General features: G+C 46.3%; 1 protein-coding gene across 6 annotated transcripts in view; it reads left to right on the forward strand.

Annotated features, from left to right (window-relative positions):
• Nucleotides 1-18,901, forward strand: part of SARDH (sarcosine dehydrogenase) — a 60,915-nt gene that overhangs the window by 22,081 nt on the left and 19,933 nt on the right. For all 6 annotated transcript variants that reach the window (XM_069942761.1, XM_069942762.1, XM_069942757.1 and 3 more), the window contains exons 10-15: nt 158-248; nt 9,991-10,132; nt 11,909-11,992; nt 13,093-13,206; nt 16,728-16,866; nt 17,870-17,983. In XM_069942761.1, coding sequence (XP_069798862.1) covers nt 158-248; nt 9,991-10,132; nt 11,909-11,992; nt 13,093-13,206; nt 16,728-16,866; nt 17,870-17,983 — 684 coding nt within the window. The remainder of the gene's footprint in view (nt 1-157; nt 249-9,990; nt 10,133-11,908; nt 11,993-13,092; nt 13,207-16,727; nt 16,867-17,869; nt 17,984-18,901) is intronic.

Genomic DNA, 18,901 nt, shown 5'->3' on the forward strand with positions numbered 1-18,901 from the left:
TAATGTATGATGAATAATTTGGTATTCCGGCCCATGGCGGCTGGGGCGGCATGTCCGTTCTGTTTCCAGTACGCTTCCCTCACCTTGAATCACAGATTAATTACTCGGAATTGATGTAAAGACGTATTTCTTGTGACGGCTCCTGTGGTTTCCTCAGGTATGATGTTGGGAGGAGGATGTGGGAAGGAGCTTGCTCACTGGATTATTCATGGCCGCCCAGAGAAAGACATGTACGGCTATGACATCAGGTGAGATTGGAGTCGGCTGAGAGCCATCAATGATTCATGCCATATAATCGCCGCTCCTAGATTTCTTAGGAGGACATGGCAGATCCTGAGCTTGGTGTCAGGAACATAACCCCTAGACCTCGAAGAGAAAGGAGGTCATCATTGTCCCCCATTACATCCTACAGTCTTATCGTAAGTTCACATGTGAAAAATGTTGAGAGCATTGGGCCCATTATACGTTTTTTCATCACTTAAGTCATGGCCGAACATTCATGCTTCTTCTATGGGGAAGGGGTAAGCCACAGCCAGACAGCTCTGGTGGCGGCTGATCTCTGACAGGAGAGTAGGTTTAGGCGATAAAAATCCAACATGGCCGACCCTCCTCAACTAACGGGAGCCACCCGACACTTTAACAGTCATATGAACCGACCAAAGTCAGCAGGTTTGGATGACTTTAGTCTAAGGTGTATGGGAACCTATACAGGGAGTGACCTGAAGGGTGATCATGGCCAGACGTTAGGCCCTGACGTTATTGTCTATCCTGGTTAATGCCATAAAGCGTACTTGCCAACAGCCCCGCTTTTGCATCCCGTAAATCAGACCTCGCAATTGGTGAGGTTTATGAAAAACCTGCCCAAAAAGTTGGTGTTTTTAAAGTTAGTATACATAGGGGGAGTATTATCGGGTGGTCTTATAGAATGAACATCCTTTGTTGCTCGTAGCAACCAATCACAGCTTAGCATTCAGATACAGTATTAGGCTATGTTCACACAAAGTATGTTTTCGTAAAAGTACGGCCATTGTTGCAATAGGCAACAACAGCCATACTTTGTGCGAAAACACGCGTTGCCTTGCCTTCTATGGGATCCCGGCCGGATCGTATACACATAGTTTACGCTCCGGCTGGGATCTCCCGCGACGTCGCAAACAACTGACATGTCCATGTCAGTGCACGCTATGGAGCGAGCGGATCCGGCCGCTCACTCCATAGCGTGCAGTGGAAAGTTCTGATGCGGGCGCGCATGGATGCACCCGTATCAGAACACTGTGGCCGAAAAGATCATCCGGCCGTTACTGCAGGGATGATCTTTTTAGAAACCGGACACTCCATGACCTGGCCGGGTCAGGGAACGGCCGGTCTCTTACGCCATGTGAACAAGTTCTGGTAAAATAAAAGCTAAACTGGGACTGGTTGCTATGGGATCTGGGACTGGTTGCTATGGGAGCTGGGATTGGTTGCTATGGGAGCTGGGATTGGTTGCCATGCATAACAAAGTACAATGATCATCAGGCTGTCAGTTATATCTCCCGTCTGCCCGCCGCCTTTCCCCCCCACCCACACAGGAACGTTCGGCACGGCCTGTGTTCTCTATGGGGAGGGGTAAGCCACAGCAAGAGCAATGTTGCGGTGGCTTATCTCTCTCTGAACAAAGGGATGGGTGTAATTTTTCATTACGGCCACCCCTTTCACCATCAACATCATCTGACGGTGGTGGTTCTAGACGGCACCATACACTTTATATTCAAATCCACTAGGAGCTGTGTGTTTGGCCAACATAAGTGAGGTGTATGAGGACCTTTAGGCAGCTGTGAGGAGCGGTAAACACCCAATAGTAGAGCGCCAGCCATCAGACAGCCTCTCCATAAACTCTGTATGCGGCTGGGGGAATGCACAGTGTTAATGATAAAGTGGGACTCCTTCACATTTTTTATTACATCTGAAAACATCGTTCTTTCGTCTGACAAAAGTCAGCCAATACTGGGGTGTGTATAGTGCCTAGGGGCCTCCCCAGTCTTCACCCGCCAATGGTATCTGTGGAGATGGGACTCGGACGTGATGGATTTTTAATGCCTGACCCTTTTGTTCTTGGAGGGATTAGCCGTTGTCACAGCAGTCTAGTTCTAGTTGCATCTTTCCCATTCCCCTTCCCATAGACAACACAGGAGAGTTTGGCTGTGCCTAGTGTTTATATGTATGGGGAGACAGGAGAGAGATGGCTGTCGGTCAGATGATTGTTTATAGTCGCTTCCCTAGAGGATGTAAATGAAGCTTGATCACTGTATAATAAAATGTTCTATTACCATTTAACATGTCTGCTTGCTGTCAGTGAATGGAAACAAAGCGTGTTAACCCTTTCTGATAATGCACTGCTGTACAAGGTATGGGGGATGTGAACGGCAATACTTCCATCCACTGACAGCTAGAAAGCAATTGAAACTTAAAGAAACAATGGTTACAGCTCGCGTGTTACAAGTGGCTCCTCATCTTTCGACTTCCTCGTCTTGACATCTCATTGAAATAAGAAGTCAGATCTGGAGGAGTTTCAGATATTAATTATAAGCGTGCAGCCGTTAATGATCCCCCCCCCTCCTCCTTCGCTGAGCGCTGTGCCTTCACCCTCTTGGCCTCTTCATCTCTCCATTGTGACGCATCTGGCGGCCCCTGTGATTACTACACTCCTCGCGCAGCGGCCGGTCAGCGCCAGGCGGTAATCACACAGCGCGTGAAAAACTTGTCATTAAATCTATTTCTGCCGCCTAATTATGCCAAGCGGCTAATAACAGAGGTGAGGGGAGTAATGGAGGAGGATACAGCTCAGGACTGATGGCCTTCCATGAGTAACAATCGGCAGACAATGCTCAGGAAGCGATATTGCGGAGGGAGACGCAGGAGATGCAACAATTGCCGTCACTTTATTTAATTCGGAGGATGCTTTTAGTCACGGGTGAACGCTGCCGCTCTTTCCTCAAGGTTAACATGATCGAATACCGTAGATAATAATGATAATTACATCACGCAATATGGCACTAGCCTGGCTGTATTGTTCTCAGCCGAGGTCACTCAGGCTTCCGGTTGGTTTATTGAATTGAACGCGTCTTCTATTAATTCTATTGCTGCCGCAATGTGGGCTAAGTACCAGATACCTGAAAGGATCACATTTCCAACTTTCGAGCAGCGGCATCAGGGAAATTACTAGAAGCGATGCGTTCAGCATCACAACCACATCCCCAACCTAATGGTATTGTGTCCCCCTTCATCATATCCCCAACCTAATGGTAGTGTGTCCCCCTTCATCATATCCCCAACCTAATGGTAGTGTGTCCCCTTCATCATATCCCCAACCTAATGGTAGTGTGTCCCCCTTCATCATATCCCCAACCTAATGGTAGTGTGTCCCCCTTCATTATATCCCCAACCTAATGGTAGTGTGTCCCCCTTCATTATATCCCCAACCTAATGGTAGTGTGTCCCCCTTCATTATATCCCCAACCTAATGGTAGTGTGTCCCCCTTCATCATATCCCCAACCTAATGGTAGTTTGTCCCCCTTCATTATATCCCCAACCTAATGGTGGTGTGTCCCCTTCATCATATCCCCAACCTAATGGTAGTGTGTCCCCTTCATCATATCCCCAACCTAATGGTAGTGTGTCCCCCTTCATCATATCCCCAACCTAATGGTAGTGTGTCCCCCTTCATCATATCCCCAACCTAATGGTAGTGTGTCCCCCTTCATCATATCCCCAACCTAATGGTAGTGTGTCCCCCTTCATCATATCCCCAACCTAATGGTAGTGTGTCCCCTTCATCATATCCCCAACCTAATGGTATTGTGTCCCCCTTTATTATATCCCCAACCTAATGGTAGTGTGTCCCCCTTCATCATATCCCCAACCTAATGGTATTGTGTCCCCCTTTATTATATCCCCAACCTAATGGTAGTTTGTCCCCCTTCATTATATCCCCAACCTAATGGTAGTCTGTCCCCTTCATCATATCCCCAACCTAATGGTAGTCTGTCCCCTTCATCATATCCCCAAGCTAATGGTAGTGTGTCCCCTTCATCATATCCCCAACCTAATGGTAGTGTGTCCCCCTTCATTATATCCCCAACCTAATGGTAGTGTGTCCCCCTTCATCATATCCCCAACCTAATGGTAGTGTGTCCCCCTTCATCATATCCCCAACCTAATGGTAGTGTGTCCCCTTCATCATATCCCCAACCTAATGGTAGTGTGTCCCCCTTAGTGTGTTCCACTTCATCATATTCAGAAAGAAGTACAGACCCTCTAAATAAAGATAATACAAGTGCAGACCTCCCACCCAGTCCCCTAACTCAATACAAACCATAAACCAGACCCCTTTAATTAATACAGACCCACAGACACCCAGTCCCCTAAATAAATAAATACACAACACAGATCTGATCCCTTTAAGGGGTTGTCCAGGATTAGAAAAATGTAGCTACTTTTTTTTATTTTTTTGCAAAAACAGCGCCACCTCTGTCGTCAGGTACATTTCAGCTCTATTCACTTCAAAGGAACTGAGCTGCAAAACTCCCACCCAAGGACTGGTGATGTGCTGATTCCAGAAAAAAGTGACTATGGGGGAGATTTATCAAACATGGTGTAAATGGAAATTGGCTCAGTTGCCCCTAGCAACCAATCAGATTCCACCTTTCATTTTCCAAAGAGTCTGTGAGGAATGAAAGGTGGAATCTGATTGGTTGCTAGGGACAACTGAGCCAGTTTCACTTTACACCATGTTTGATAAATCTCTCCCCATGTTTTTATAATATATATGGATAACCCCCATATTAAATACAGATCAGACTCTCGGAATAAATACAGGCCCCTAATGAATACAAACCACAGATCTGACCACCTTTAAAACCCTTGAAGGGATTGTCCCTTTAAAGGGGTTGTCCGGCGAAAAAAAATTATTCACAGAATAACACACATTACAAAGTTATACAACTTTGTAATGTATGTTATGTCTGTGAATGGCCCCCTTCCCCGTGTTTCCCCCCACCCACGCTAGACCCGGAAGTGTGGTGCATTATACTCACCGCATGTCGTGTCGTCCACGGTCTCCGATCGTCAGCAGTGACGTCTTCTTCGGGAGCTTGGCGGATCTTCCCGAGTGCCGGCCACCCTCTGCAGCGTCATCCGAAGCTCAGCCGCGATTGGCTGAGCATAACTGTGCTCAGCCAATCGCGGCTGAGCGGCTGATGACGCTGCAGAGGGCGGCCGGCACTCGGGAAGATCCGCCAAGCTCCCGAAGAAGACGTCACTGCTGACGATCGGAGACCGTGGTCGGCACGCGACAGGTAATGTCAGGGGCGGGCTGGGCCGGGGGGCAGGGGGGCATATGCCCCCTGGGCTGGTCTTCCCCCAGCTGTCAGGGCCGCACGGCTGCTCACAGCTGGCTGGAGTCCTCAGTGCCTCCCCTGCTTACAGCCCCGCCCTCTTCAGTCATATTTACCTGTGGCTGTGGATCCGGACTGTGATGGAAGCGTCCGCTGAAGCCCCGCCCCCCATTACGTTAAGCCCCGCCTCCTTTATGGCCATTATGCTTTCCTATAAGCCTATGAGGCTTATGGTAAAAAGCAAACTGCTGTAGGCAGTATCTTCCTCCGGCCACCAGAGTGCGCTCTCTCCTTCCTGCTGGTTCTCCTGTGTCTGGGCTAGAAGAGCCTGAAGACCGAGAAGATGGTGTCTGCAGGAAGCAAGGTACCTACACAGGAGGACATCTACACAGCAGGCCATAGAGCAGGGGGAGGGAACCAAGGCTCTCCAGCTGTTGCAAAACTACAACTCCCATCATACCTGGGCAGCCATAGGCTTACCATAGATGATGGGAGTTGTAGTTTTGCAACAGTTGAAGAGCCAAGGTTCCCTATCCCTGACATAGAGGACACATATATACAGGAGGATACATATATACAGGAGACCTACACAGGAGGATACATATATACAGGAGACCTACACAGGAGGATACATATATACAGGAGACCTACACAGGAGGATACATATATACAGCAGGAGACATACAGAGGAGTACATAGAGGATACATATATACAGAAGGATACATATATACAGGAGACCTACACAGGAGGATACATATATACAGGAGACCTACACAGGAGGATACATATATACAGGAGGAGACATACAGAGGAGTATATAGAGGATACATATATACAGGAGGAGACATACAGAGGAGTATATAGAGGATACATATATACAGGAGGAGACATACACAGCAGTACATAGAGGATACATACAGAGGAGTATATAGAGGATACATATATACAGGAGGAGACATACACAGCAGTACATAGAGGATACATACAGAGGAGTATATAGAGGATACATATATACAGGAGGAGACATACACAGCAGTACATAGAGGATACATATATACAGGAGGAGACATACAGAGGAGTATATAGAGGATACATATATACAGGAGGAGACATACACAGCAGTACATAGAGGATACATATATACAGGAGGAGACATACACAGGAGTATATAGAGGATACATATGTACAGGAGGAGACATACACAGGAGTATATAGAGGATACATATATACAGGAGGAGACATACACAGCAGTACATAGAGGATACATACAGAGGAGTATATAGAGGATACATATATACAGGAGGAGACATACACAGCAGTACATAGAGGATACATATATACAGGAGGAGACATACAGAGGAGTATATAGAGGATACATATATACAGGAGGAGACATACACAGCAGTACATAGAGGATACATACAGAGGAGTATATAGAGGATACATATATACAGGAGGAGACATACACAGCAGTACATAGAGGATACATATATACAGGAGGAGACATATAGAGGAGACATATATACAGGAGGAGACATATATACAGGGGAACATAGAGTATACATATATACAGGAGGAGACATACAGAGGAGTTAGGGCTGGGCGATTAATCAAATAAATTTGCCCAGAAGGTTATAATCGATTTCGATTAAAATCATAAATTAAATTTTCACAAAAAATCACTGCAGGCAGAGCAGCGTAGAGTGATGGGTTGGCGGCTGGGCTGGAGTTGCAGGTCAAGCAGGCGGCGCGGAGGTGAGGTGCATGGCGGGCGGCGGTGCGTGGAGTGTCGCGCCGGAGGTGAGGTGCAGGGCAGTCGGGCAGTCCGCCTAACAGAGCCGCGACTGACCTGCCCCAGCTATACATATCATGTCCAGTTCCCCTCCCGGCCACATGTGCAGGTCCCTGGTCTCTGGAGGAGGCTGCAGGGACTGTAGTGGTGATAGCGTCGCTTCAGGTCCTGGAGCTGAACAGCGGGATCTGCATCCCCCGATCCCGCTGTACAGCTCCAGTAATGGCAGTGACACTATCACCACTTCAGTCCCTGCGGCCAGGGCCGTATTTACCACTAGGCACCTGTGGTCCGATGCCTAGGGCAGCACCTTGCAGGGGGGCAGCACCAGGGAGCAGGGGGACAGAAAAAACTAATTCTTTTGTTTTTATTTTTTTAGTTTCCCTTCTCCCGTTCAGACTTGCCAGTAAATCTGGTGTCTTTTCCAGGGGGGTGGGGGGTATGGTGGTATTGGTCAGGTCTGGTATCGCCAATAGGTGCTTGAAGATGGGGCGTCTCCAGGTTTAGTGCCTAGGGCAGCAGCAGCTGTTAATACAGCCCTGCCTGCGGCCTCCTCCAGAGACCGGGGACCTGCACGTGTGGCCGGGAGGGGAACCTGTGTGCCGGGGTGAGAGGAGGAGGGATATGTGCACTCCTGCCCCAATCACGCCCAGCTGCCCCAGTTTCCCCCAGTAAGCCCCTGTCACCTCTCATTTATACCTTTATTACTACTACACCCCTCATCTTTACCTGTACTACTACTACTACTTCTACTACACCCCTCATCTATACCTGTACTACTACAGCCCACATCTATACCTGTACTACTAATTCCCCTCATCTTTACTACTAATACACCCCTCATCTTTACCTGTACTACTACTAATCCCCCTCATCTGTATTACTAATACACCCCATATCTATACCTGTACTACCTCACCCTTCATCTTTACCTCTACTACTACTACTACTAATGCCCCTCATCTGTATTACTAATACACCCCATATCTATACCTGTACTACTACACCCCTTATCCACTATACCTCCACTACTACACTCTACCTAGATGGAGGCACCATGTGTCCCGCTATCCCCACCCCCACCCCCTCGCTTATCCCGGAAATGCCCCTGCCTGCATGTGTCCCTGCTACATAGAGGATACATATATACAGCAGTACATAGAGGATACATATATACAGGGGGAGGCATATATACAGTAGTACATAGAGGATACATATATATACAAGAGTACATAGAGGAGACATATTTACAGGAGTACATAGAGGAGACATATATACAGAAGTACATCGAGTGATATAAACTATTGTAAAAATACAGTAACCCCAGCTTTCCCAGCATCTTATACTCAGTATGATGGAGGTCACCCAGCTCTCCAGCATCTTATACTCAGTATGATAGAGGTCACCCAGCTTTCCTAGCATCTGTCTATGGGACCGTTTCGTGTCATCACTGAGCCGCCCAATAGACTTATACAGGAAAGTGAGTTCTGACCCTTTCACAGGGCACAGTAGGATATTTGGTCACCAATGACTGGAAGGACCGAAGATGTTATAGGTAAGAGGTTAGAGGCCAGAGTGGTCCTTTAAGGATGGGCCGCCAGCCTGCTACTCATGGGCCAGTGCTGTGTACTTGCCCCCCGGGCTAAAATTTGCCAGCCAGCCCCTGGGTAATGTATAGCGCACCACACTTCCGGGTACACGGGTGGGGGTGGTGGGACACGGGGAAGGGGGCCATTCACAGACATAACATACATTACAAAGTTGTATAACTTTGTAATGTGTGTTATTCTGTGAATAATTTTTTTTCGCCGGACAACCCCTTTAAGCTAAATTGAGGCATTACATGAAATACAACATTTTAAATGTACAAGCATTTAAAATAATGTCCTGTTTTAGAGTTACAGACTTACTAATCCCCCACGTGCCTGACTTGTTTTGATAACCTGCTGCCCTTGGTTACGGCCCGATTAGGTGGTCACACATGCTCAGTTCGACTGCAGTTTCCTCATCTGCCCCATTAATTTTGGCAGTTGGTTTCTACTGCACATACAAGCAAGGGGGACTGTGGGAAAATGTGTGCACTGTTGAATGGCAACCGCAGGGTCATAGTTCAGAGATGAAACCATGAGGGGATCAGATCCATGAGGGAGAAAAACAGTATATGCAATTATTTTACAAAAACACTGCATATTTGTTCTACTGTGCATATATGTATGTGGGACGCATCTGATTTTACACTTTGGCTTCATGGGAGAACCCCTTTAAATACATATATTTAACCCTTTGTAACGTATTAGCCTGGACCTTGACTATAGTACTACCCACACTGTCCTGATGACAGTTGCCTGATGACTATATATGCCCATAGGAAGATTTGATGTAACTTGAGCAATGGTCCCCAACACTCATAGAAGAAGCAGGGCCAGTATAAGGCATCAGGCGAACCTAGGAAGATGCCAGGGCCCACTGGGGTTGGAATGGACCATAATGATCTTTGTTTTAGCCAAGGGCTATTTGTAGCCTATTAGACTCCCTTTAGGGATGGGAAAACGTCTGCCCTTGGTGGTGAGTGTCAGGGTGGGGAGGCTGCCAACACACAACTGGGTTAGGACTACCCGTTGTGTCCTGTAAAGATAAGCTTAGCATTGACTCTGGACACCATCTGGAGCTGACCCTGACCTTTATTTACTATTCCATGTGCGTGCGTTAATCTGAGTATTTGATATCTTATGGTATCTTGAGGTCTTGTTGGACTGGTGGATGCTAATCTAATGGAACATTACTCCTAATATCCTTCCATTATTTAACCTCTTGTCTACAGGAGATTCCATCATTCATTAACTAATGACAATCGTTGGATTCGTGAGAGGAGCCATGAGTCCTACGCCAAAAATTACTCCGTAGTTTTCCCATACGATGAACCCCTTGCTGGAAGGGTCATGCGGAAGGATCCCTTGTATGAGGTAGTAGGGGCAACTGTTCTATACGTAGGACGGATGGGCCTACACATAGGGGTGAAGGGGCACTGTTGCCAGGCAGGGTGTCTACAATGCATTCAGAAAGTCTTCAGACCCTTTTACTACTTTCACATGTTGGTATGTTTCTCTTAGTCCCCCTCATCATTCTGCCCTCAATACCCCATAATGATAAGTGAGAACAGAATGGCCCTTCAATCCCCCATCACCCTCATTATTCAGAGCGATTACTCAATACTTTGGCTCCATTGGCAGTGATTTGGCCTCCAGTCTTCTTGGCTATAAAGCCACAAAGTTTACGCCTGGATCAGGGATTCCCTGCTTCTCAGCTGATCCTCCCACCTCTGTCAGGTTGTATGATGGCCAGTGGTGGGCACCATTGTCAGGACTTTCCAGAGATGTTCCATTGGGTTCAGGTCAGGAGTTTGGCCACTAAAATACATTCACAGAGTTGTCCCTAAGCCGCTCCTGTTTAGTCCTGGCTGTGCTTAGGGTCATTGTCTTGTTTGTGAAGCTTTAGTCTGAGACCAGATTAGTGGAGGCTGCCATGATGGTGACTTTCTGAAATCCTCTCCCATCTGTACACAAGATATCTTGAGCTCAGACAGTGGGCATTAAGTTCTTGGTCACCAATATTACCAAGTCTTTTCTCCCCTGATTACTTAGCTTGGTGGGTGGCAGCTCTAGGAAGAGTCCTGGTTATTCCAAACTCTTACCATTATGGAGGTTGCTGTGCTCTTGGAAACATTCAGTGCAGTAGAATTAGTTTTGTTCCTGTCTCCAGATCTGTACCACACAGTCCTGTCTCTGAGCTCTACAGGCATCTCTTTCCTCCTCATGGCTTGGTGTTTGCTCTGATATATATTGTCAGTTGTAAGACCTTATATAGGCAGAGGCGTGTCTTTCCAAATCCTGTCCAATCAGGTGACTTTACCACCGTTGACTTCTTCTCAGATATAACGAGAAATGGGAGGAGCCAGAGCATTCCCATTATATGTTATGAGGGCAAAATGATGGGGAAACTTGATTTTTTTAAAAATAAATCTCAGCATAGGGACATAACAAAATATATATATAAAAAAGGGTCTGAAGCCTTTCTGCAAACATTGTCGGTGCTACTTTTGGTGCCATAAACCAGTCTCATTTAGCCCGAGGCCTTTATACACCACCCGTACATATTTTATTTCTGGGTAACCTCCCATGTCTTAGTTCATATAACAAAAAAGAAAAGTTTGACAGATATTTCTAGATATTAGTGACTAGTTCCTATCGGAGTATAATAACATGATAAGGCTGCACTCATATTACCGAGTGCCTTCCCTGTGGTGTCGTCTGCCAGATCCCTGCGTTCCCAGTAAAACGGGGTTAGCCGGTCTCCCAGTAACTGGTATATTTTAAGATGGTTGCTAAGCATCTCGGGCACTATGTGATTGATAGTTAAGATTGTCAAGAACCTCCTGCTGCATCTGCCTGAAGTTAAGAGCCACATAAGTTGGGATATTTATAACGCTGTTATTGTCTGTATGAGTGCTTTTAGGCCTTTTTGTAGCTGCTGGCAAGCTGTGTATTGTGTATATATTGTCCATGAGCAAATGAGAGGTAAAACTGTTAAAGAGTTAAATGACACTTACGGCTCTGCTACATGTGCGTCTCCTATAGTGGGCCTGAGTGAATGGGACTGAATTGTTATATCCGACACATCTCACTGACAACATAGAATCATCTTCCGATGTGTTACCAGTATATTGTATATTCTCTCTACAGGAGCTGCTCCAACAAGGCTGTGTATTCCAGGAGAGGCATGGCTGGGAACGGCCCGGATGGTTTAACCCAGAAGGCCCCGCTCCGGTAAATTCACATCACCAGATACACCTTGAGGGGGCATGTTAATCTGATCCAGCTCCCCCACCATTAATTATATTATAAATAGGTAATGATATGGTGGACTTGGTGGAAGGATCAAGCTCGTAGAGAGGAGGCCTATTTCATGTGACCTTAATATTATGTCCACAACCAGACTCGGCTCCGGTCATTAGAACTACCAGAGGTGCACTTATTGTGATCATAATAGGGTTCCTAAAATTCTGTCAAAGTCTGGCTGTAACACCGGTTAGTTGTTCCTTCCGGTGTTCTCCTTATCCCTGTTAATACTTGTACCTGACATCAGAATGGTCCTTCTGACCCTTGAACCTGTGCTGCCCACCCTGAACTGCTGCCTGCCTACTCTCTATGCTCAAACTTTGCCATCCCTGACCTCGGCCTGGGAACAGACTCCTCTCTTGCTTGATCCCTTTGTTGGCTCGTAAATCCAGCTGCCGCCTACACCAGAGCCACAACAATGGTGACAGTTCCGATTCCTGTATAGGACCTAAAGGGTAAAGACAAGGAAGCACTAAAGAGTGGTCCAAATCAAACCAGTAAGGTGACCGAGTTGATCCACACCAACATTGGCCATCTGAAACCTTGTATATGTAGGGTTCCCAGGATAGAAGATATTTAACATAAAGTAGTAATCTTGGGGACAAGGATAAAGGTGCCTATACACATCAGATAAATTGGATAGGACCGGCCACTAGAGATGAGCGCAACTTGAGCATTCTCAAACCCGATTGTGATTACCGTTGGCTGAGGAACTTGGACACAGCCCTAGGGAGTCCTGGAAAACACAGACATAACCTATGGCCCATGGCTTAATCCATGTTTTTCTGGACTCCCTAGGACGGCATCCATCTTCCTAAGCCAACGGTAATCAACTGCCGCACAATCGGGTTCGCGTATGCTCCAGTTGCGCTCATCTCTACTGGCCGGTTATAAAGTGTGTATGGAGAATATCCATGACATCAGCTGTCAGAGAAACAACAACTTATTCCCCATTGAAAACATGGCCTGGCTGAGCAGGCCTGAATGATGCATTACAGAGAATACTGATATGGCTGCAATCTGTGTAGGTTCAAGACTATGATTATTATGGTGCCTACGGCCTTCAGCCACACCGAAACTACACCTACAGTCAACTCCTGGAGAAAGAGTACACCTTCAGCTTCCCCCCTCACCATGATGTGGTAAGTAACCAGGTATTACTGGGAAAATCCTAAATTTATGCAACCATAGAAATGTGATGTTTATATGTAGATAGTCAATTTTGGTGGAATGTATACATGGTGGGCTAAAGGGGTGTTTTAGGAACTTTGTGAGCATTGTTGTACACCTTCAATAACTGAGGGACGAACAATATACGGTTACAAAATAATACCGTCACACCATGACCATTACTATTATACTGTTACTACATAAAAATACCCACCATACACAGACCAATATTCCTCCATACAGTGACCATATAGAGGCAGATACGAACTGTACACAGGCTCTGTAAGTCCTAATAGGTGATTACATACAGGGGTCACAGGTGACCTCTATCCTGGTTACCATTGGTTGGTTGGTTTTTCTTTTCTTCTCCATTTAGCCCCAACCGCTATGACGACTTCTTAAAGAAACTGGTACAATTGAATCCTGGGGAGCCAGCTGTAGATGGTGGAGGTCCCGGGGTAGGGCCCTGTTTCTGCCGTTAGCCCGGAGTTGGCTAGTGGCTCAGTTAGTATCTCCGGTGGGCTTGTCCACTGTTGAATCTGTCAGCTCTGTATCATGCTTAGAGCTGTAGACAGGGGCAGCTAGCTGATAAAACTATTTGCAAAGTTATAAAATTGTGTTTTACTTCCAAGCTCAAGAGTTGCAAAGGCCTGGCTGAGCTGCAGCATGCACACCTCCCCCACCCTCTCTGTTCTTACTGATTGATGTACAAGGTCAGTACTGGAAGCCAAGCAGAGAGTGGTGGAGGAGGGTAAAGTCACGCGTAGCGTAGCCCCTCCTCTATGACTCTTGAGCTTGGAAGGAAAACATAATTTTATTACTTTGCTAACAGCCGACAGCTATCATTTGCATCAGCTCTGCCCATGTCTACAGCTCAGACCCTGATATAGAGCTGACATATCTTATGGGGGTCTATCTCGTTTTTCGTTATGAATCCCACCAGATGGTCAGAGTCACGGATACTCTAGCCAGGCAAACGTTCCATGTTCGGCTTATCTCTCCCTGCAGGTGACCAGCTGGAGACTATGTATTTTTACTCTGCGCTCTCCCTTTTCTTGTTCTGTCTTCATAGTCTCTAAAAATAGTTTTTTCTAATTATTCTGTTCCCTTTTCATTTAAATCACTGAGTTTCTCGCTCTTTCTTTTCTCTTCCTCTCCCTGCCAGGGTGAATTATGCAGCTCGCAGATTGTAAAGCATTTGGTCTGTGTGGTTTTTTTTTGTTTTTTTTTCCATTTTTTTTCCAGACATTTTTTGCTTTAAGATGCAGAAAATCAAAGAACAGCTCCGGCAGGGTGACACGGAAATCCCTGTCAGTCTCCCGACACCCTCTCTGAAGATGTAACCCAGCATCTAGCACCTAGCAGGGAGCCATCCTTTACCTCCCTATTGTCTCTAGGTTCAATGTTTTCTGCTAATTATGTATCTTTTATATATTTTTTAGCTGTTTTTTATAGCAGACTTCTGTAAATTGTGTAATGATGGATAGATTCACACTGTATTTGCTGTGTACATTGGAGGTATTCGCCTGAGCCATGTCTCCAATATATGCAATTGTAATATCTCCGAGGACACTTGGTTGAATGAGGACCCTTTGAATACTCCTTAGTGATATATATGCCAGCACATGTCAATGCAAAAGCAATCTGAATACACCACAGGTAGTATTAAAAAATAAATGCCAAGCCCCCTCAGTCATAGCCTTCACATGCTGAAGGCTTTTCCATAGGTTAGGCCATAGCCGAAGCTAAAGTTTTTGCTGTCCAGGCATGATGGGAATTAAAGTTTTACAACAGCTGGAGGGCCAAAGGTTCCCCATCCCTGGGTTAGGCCATTATTGGGTCCAGTTCCAGGACCCCATCTTAATAGGTGATCCATCTCTTGGCTAATGGACGCATGTGGTTGCTAAGTAACCAGTCATTTCCACCTCTCTGCTTTCTGTCTCAGGCTTTCCCTGCATTTTGACTCCAGGGTGGCATCAGGTTGCCAGGGCAACTGGTGCCAAGAAGATGATACCAGATCAGGCGGCCCTTTTGTAGTGATCCAGATGGTGGTTATTAAGGTCCTAATGTTATTACTGATTTAGTGTTAAGCGGACTTAGGGAAACTGCCCTGATTCGCCAGCTTCTCCCAACAGGCCTAGGGCTGTATACATGTTTTCCTTGCCGCCCTAGGGCGGCATCCAACTTCTCTGTTTGGGTCGAGGGAAGTTGCTGAACCTGGATAGTTTCCTCAAGTCCGCTCATCACTATTCCTGCCTAATCTTTTGCTCACCCCCTTTTGCTCCTCGTCTGGTACCTCTGTGCTTCCTAACCTTGACGTTGCTCTTGATCTTGCTTTTTTCTTTGATGTTACTAATTGCCCTGACTAGTAACCTCTGACCTGTTCCTGACTAACAATCAGGCCGGTTCCTGGTTACATATTTAATTTTAACCTTGTGTGTACAAATTGTGCCCGATACTGCTGCATCTTTTACTTCTAAGATCATGTGTCTTAGAGGCCGGGCTGAGCTTCAGCATGCATGCCTCCTTCCTCCTCCACCTCGGCATTATAAATATACAAGGTTTGGCTGCCAGCACTGAGACTTTCACTCTTTTTTACATTCATCTTGAATGCTGCAGCTCCGCCTGTTCTCCGCAACTTTTGAGTATTAGAATTTTATAACTTTCTGAGCAGCCATCAGCTAAGAGACAGGTATCATCATGTATTTTTATCAGCTATTTGGCATGTCTGTAGTTTGTCATGGAGAGCTGGGGACTCCTCTTAATAGACCTGCACCCTACTTACCTTACTCTGTCCACATCTACTTGTGTAAATCTCTTTCAGATTATGCTTTGTTTTGCTTTTTATGTATTTTTGGCTCACCTTGGAACCAATCTTGGCACCTCCATAATTCCTATATTAACCATTCACCGGTGAAGGATCCCGTGTGTGAGTCCTTGACGTGCGGCAGTCCTCTCTGCTGCGATGGATCCTAGAGGGATGGGATAAGTTAATAATGCACATATTCTGTTCTGCGCTTGACAAGCTTCTGTGCCAACATCCCTGGCAGCGTCTCAGTGAAGATGAGGCACAGCCTGTGTTGAGGAGAGAGCGCGTACCATGACAGGATGACAAAACCCTTACAGATCTCCATTATAATTAGCAGTCCAGAACCTGTCGCTACGACTGTCACATACTGCAGATATAGGGGGGAGGGAGAGTATTGTGTTTCCCACATCACAAGACTTGGACTTAGATCCGCTTCTCCTAATTCAGGTGATTGGGGGGGTCCAAGTTCAGAGAGTCATGAAAGGGTTACTTTTGGAAATTCTTTGTACATCGTACCCACCTGACAAAAACTTTTGGATGAGTCACTGTGCAGTTTATTTCTATCTCTAGTTCTTTTACTAACTGAGGAAAGCTCAGAATATCTTCTCCCCCCCCCCCCCCCCCCCCCCCCCCCCCCTTTCCACCGATGTTCATCTGTTGTGTTTGACGTGCTGTCATTTTTAGATCAGGAAAGAATGTGTTATGTGCAGGAACGCGGCGGCTGTCTTCGACATGTCCTACTTTGGAAAGTTCTACCTAGTTGGGTCAGATGCCAAGAAGGCGGCTAACTGGCTGTTTACTGCCAACATTGACAAGAGTCCAGGTAAACAATTAACTCAAGGAGGGAGAGAAGAAGCAGTGAGAGTCCTTCCTTACTTAGTGTCCGGATCAAGACGGAATGCAAAAATAAGGATACAGAGATAGATCTTTATATTTGGAGAAACAATGTATATTATGAAGCCAGAATAGATAGACATTACATTGGGATGGGGGGCACAGTCTCTAGTGTCTCACGCAGGTCAGAGACTGGAGAAGAAAGAACGGAGCAGCTCTCACCTGATGGCCACTCCATTAGCAGGCGAGCCATAGTATCATCCCCCTACGTAATCTTTGTATCTTTATTTACCGCCTGTCCTCTGGGTGGGTGATAAATGCAAGACTGGTGGGGGTCTAACTGCTGGGGCCTCCACCGACCACCAGAATAGGGCACCCCAACAACCAGGAGAAGCTAAAATGAAGTGACCTGTGGGGGTCTAACTGCTGGGGCTTTCACCGACCACCAGAATGGGGCTACCCAACAACGAGGAGCCATGATTAAGAGGTTGGTGGGGGTCCAGCACCGATCTAGTGTTTGTTACCTATCCATTGGTTAGGAAATATATTCTTAAATTGTGCATGATACAGTTGACATGATGAGTCAGGATCTAGGTGTTCAGCCCACCATGGTTGTTATAGCCAGGAGTAGTACTTAGCTAAGGTGCGTCTCTCCAAATCTCATTGCAGGAGATCATCTTCATTGTAAGTCTATGGAGCCAATCTCCTGCAGAAAGACAGAGTGAAGGGCTCAGCCTAGTGCTTCTCCCAGTTCTATCTAGAGATGGATGGACACCTGAACATCCTCTCTCTCCAGACATATTCACTATGTCCAGTCTCTGGAGACCCAACAGATTACACTGAGCCCTGTCCCTGCCACCCCATCGGTATATATTGTGCCCCTTCCTTGACAACCTTGTGGTATATATCGTAATTCTTTGATAATTTGCTGATGCCTCATTGTGATATACTGTGAACTAGACTGAGCCCAGTCTCTGTTATACCATATGTAGGTTCAACCATATACACCTGCATGTTGAACCAGAGGGGAGGAACAGAGAGCGATCTTACCGTCAGTGTCCTTGCACCGGAAGCTTCTCCATCGGTTCTGGCACCAGATTTCGAGGGTGGGTATTCGAGAACTGAATCTACGAAACATATAGCTACATTGTATGCCTGGATGAAAGACATGATCGACTAGGTTTCCAACTTTCTACTCCGTGTCCATCTAGCCCCCAAGATATAACTTCACTTTGTCAGTTGACCACCTAGTCCTGTAGACCATATCGCTCTCCATTTTGGCTCCATAGAATGTCAGCATTGTTGTTGTGTTTGTAATTTCACCAGTATAACACTGACATAGTACTAGTACTCCTCCCGTCCATAGTAGTAGTAACACACCTGCTGTGGTACCAGGCATGCCGCTTTGTGTGCTACCAATCCAGTCACATTCTCATGGCATTATAGTGTTCTGCAGCTAGATTATTATATTTAATAAATCCGCTTGCTTATGTGCGATCCCCATTAGTTGTCACAACTCCCGTCTGTGGCTCCGTTGACCTCTGATCCCTGGTTCTCTTTTCCGCCTTTGACTTTGAAGCTCCCGTTCTTGATGTCTCTGTCTCTCATCGCAGCTGATGGGAACATCTAGCGATATCGCCTCCTCCATTTATAGCCAGTTCAGGCGCCGCTCACTGTGATACGTTCCTTTTTATGCCGCTACATGTCCTAGTTTTACTTTAGACTGAACTTTTTATTATTAGTTGAATGTGTCAGAATGGAATCCCATCGAAATAGTAGAAGACATCATTAACAAGGAATGGTGAGATGTTCCCCAGGCTCTGTTATTGCTGCATTACCTAGGGAGTCATGAGAATACCCAAAGATCTGGACTAGGGAGGAACCAAGGGGAGGTGAGAGATGGGAGATCTTTAGGATCTTGGATTTTGGAGAGGTTTCCATCTTTATGTCATTGTGGGAAGGTGACAACCTCTCAGGAACAGACAAGATGGAGACTCCAAAGATTTGGGTTGCCAAATCGTAAC

This window comes from Dendropsophus ebraccatus, chromosome 10 (assembly GCF_027789765.1).
Source record: "Dendropsophus ebraccatus isolate aDenEbr1 chromosome 10, aDenEbr1.pat, whole genome shotgun sequence".
Taxonomy (NCBI): Eukaryota; Metazoa; Chordata; class Amphibia; order Anura; family Hylidae; genus Dendropsophus; species Dendropsophus ebraccatus.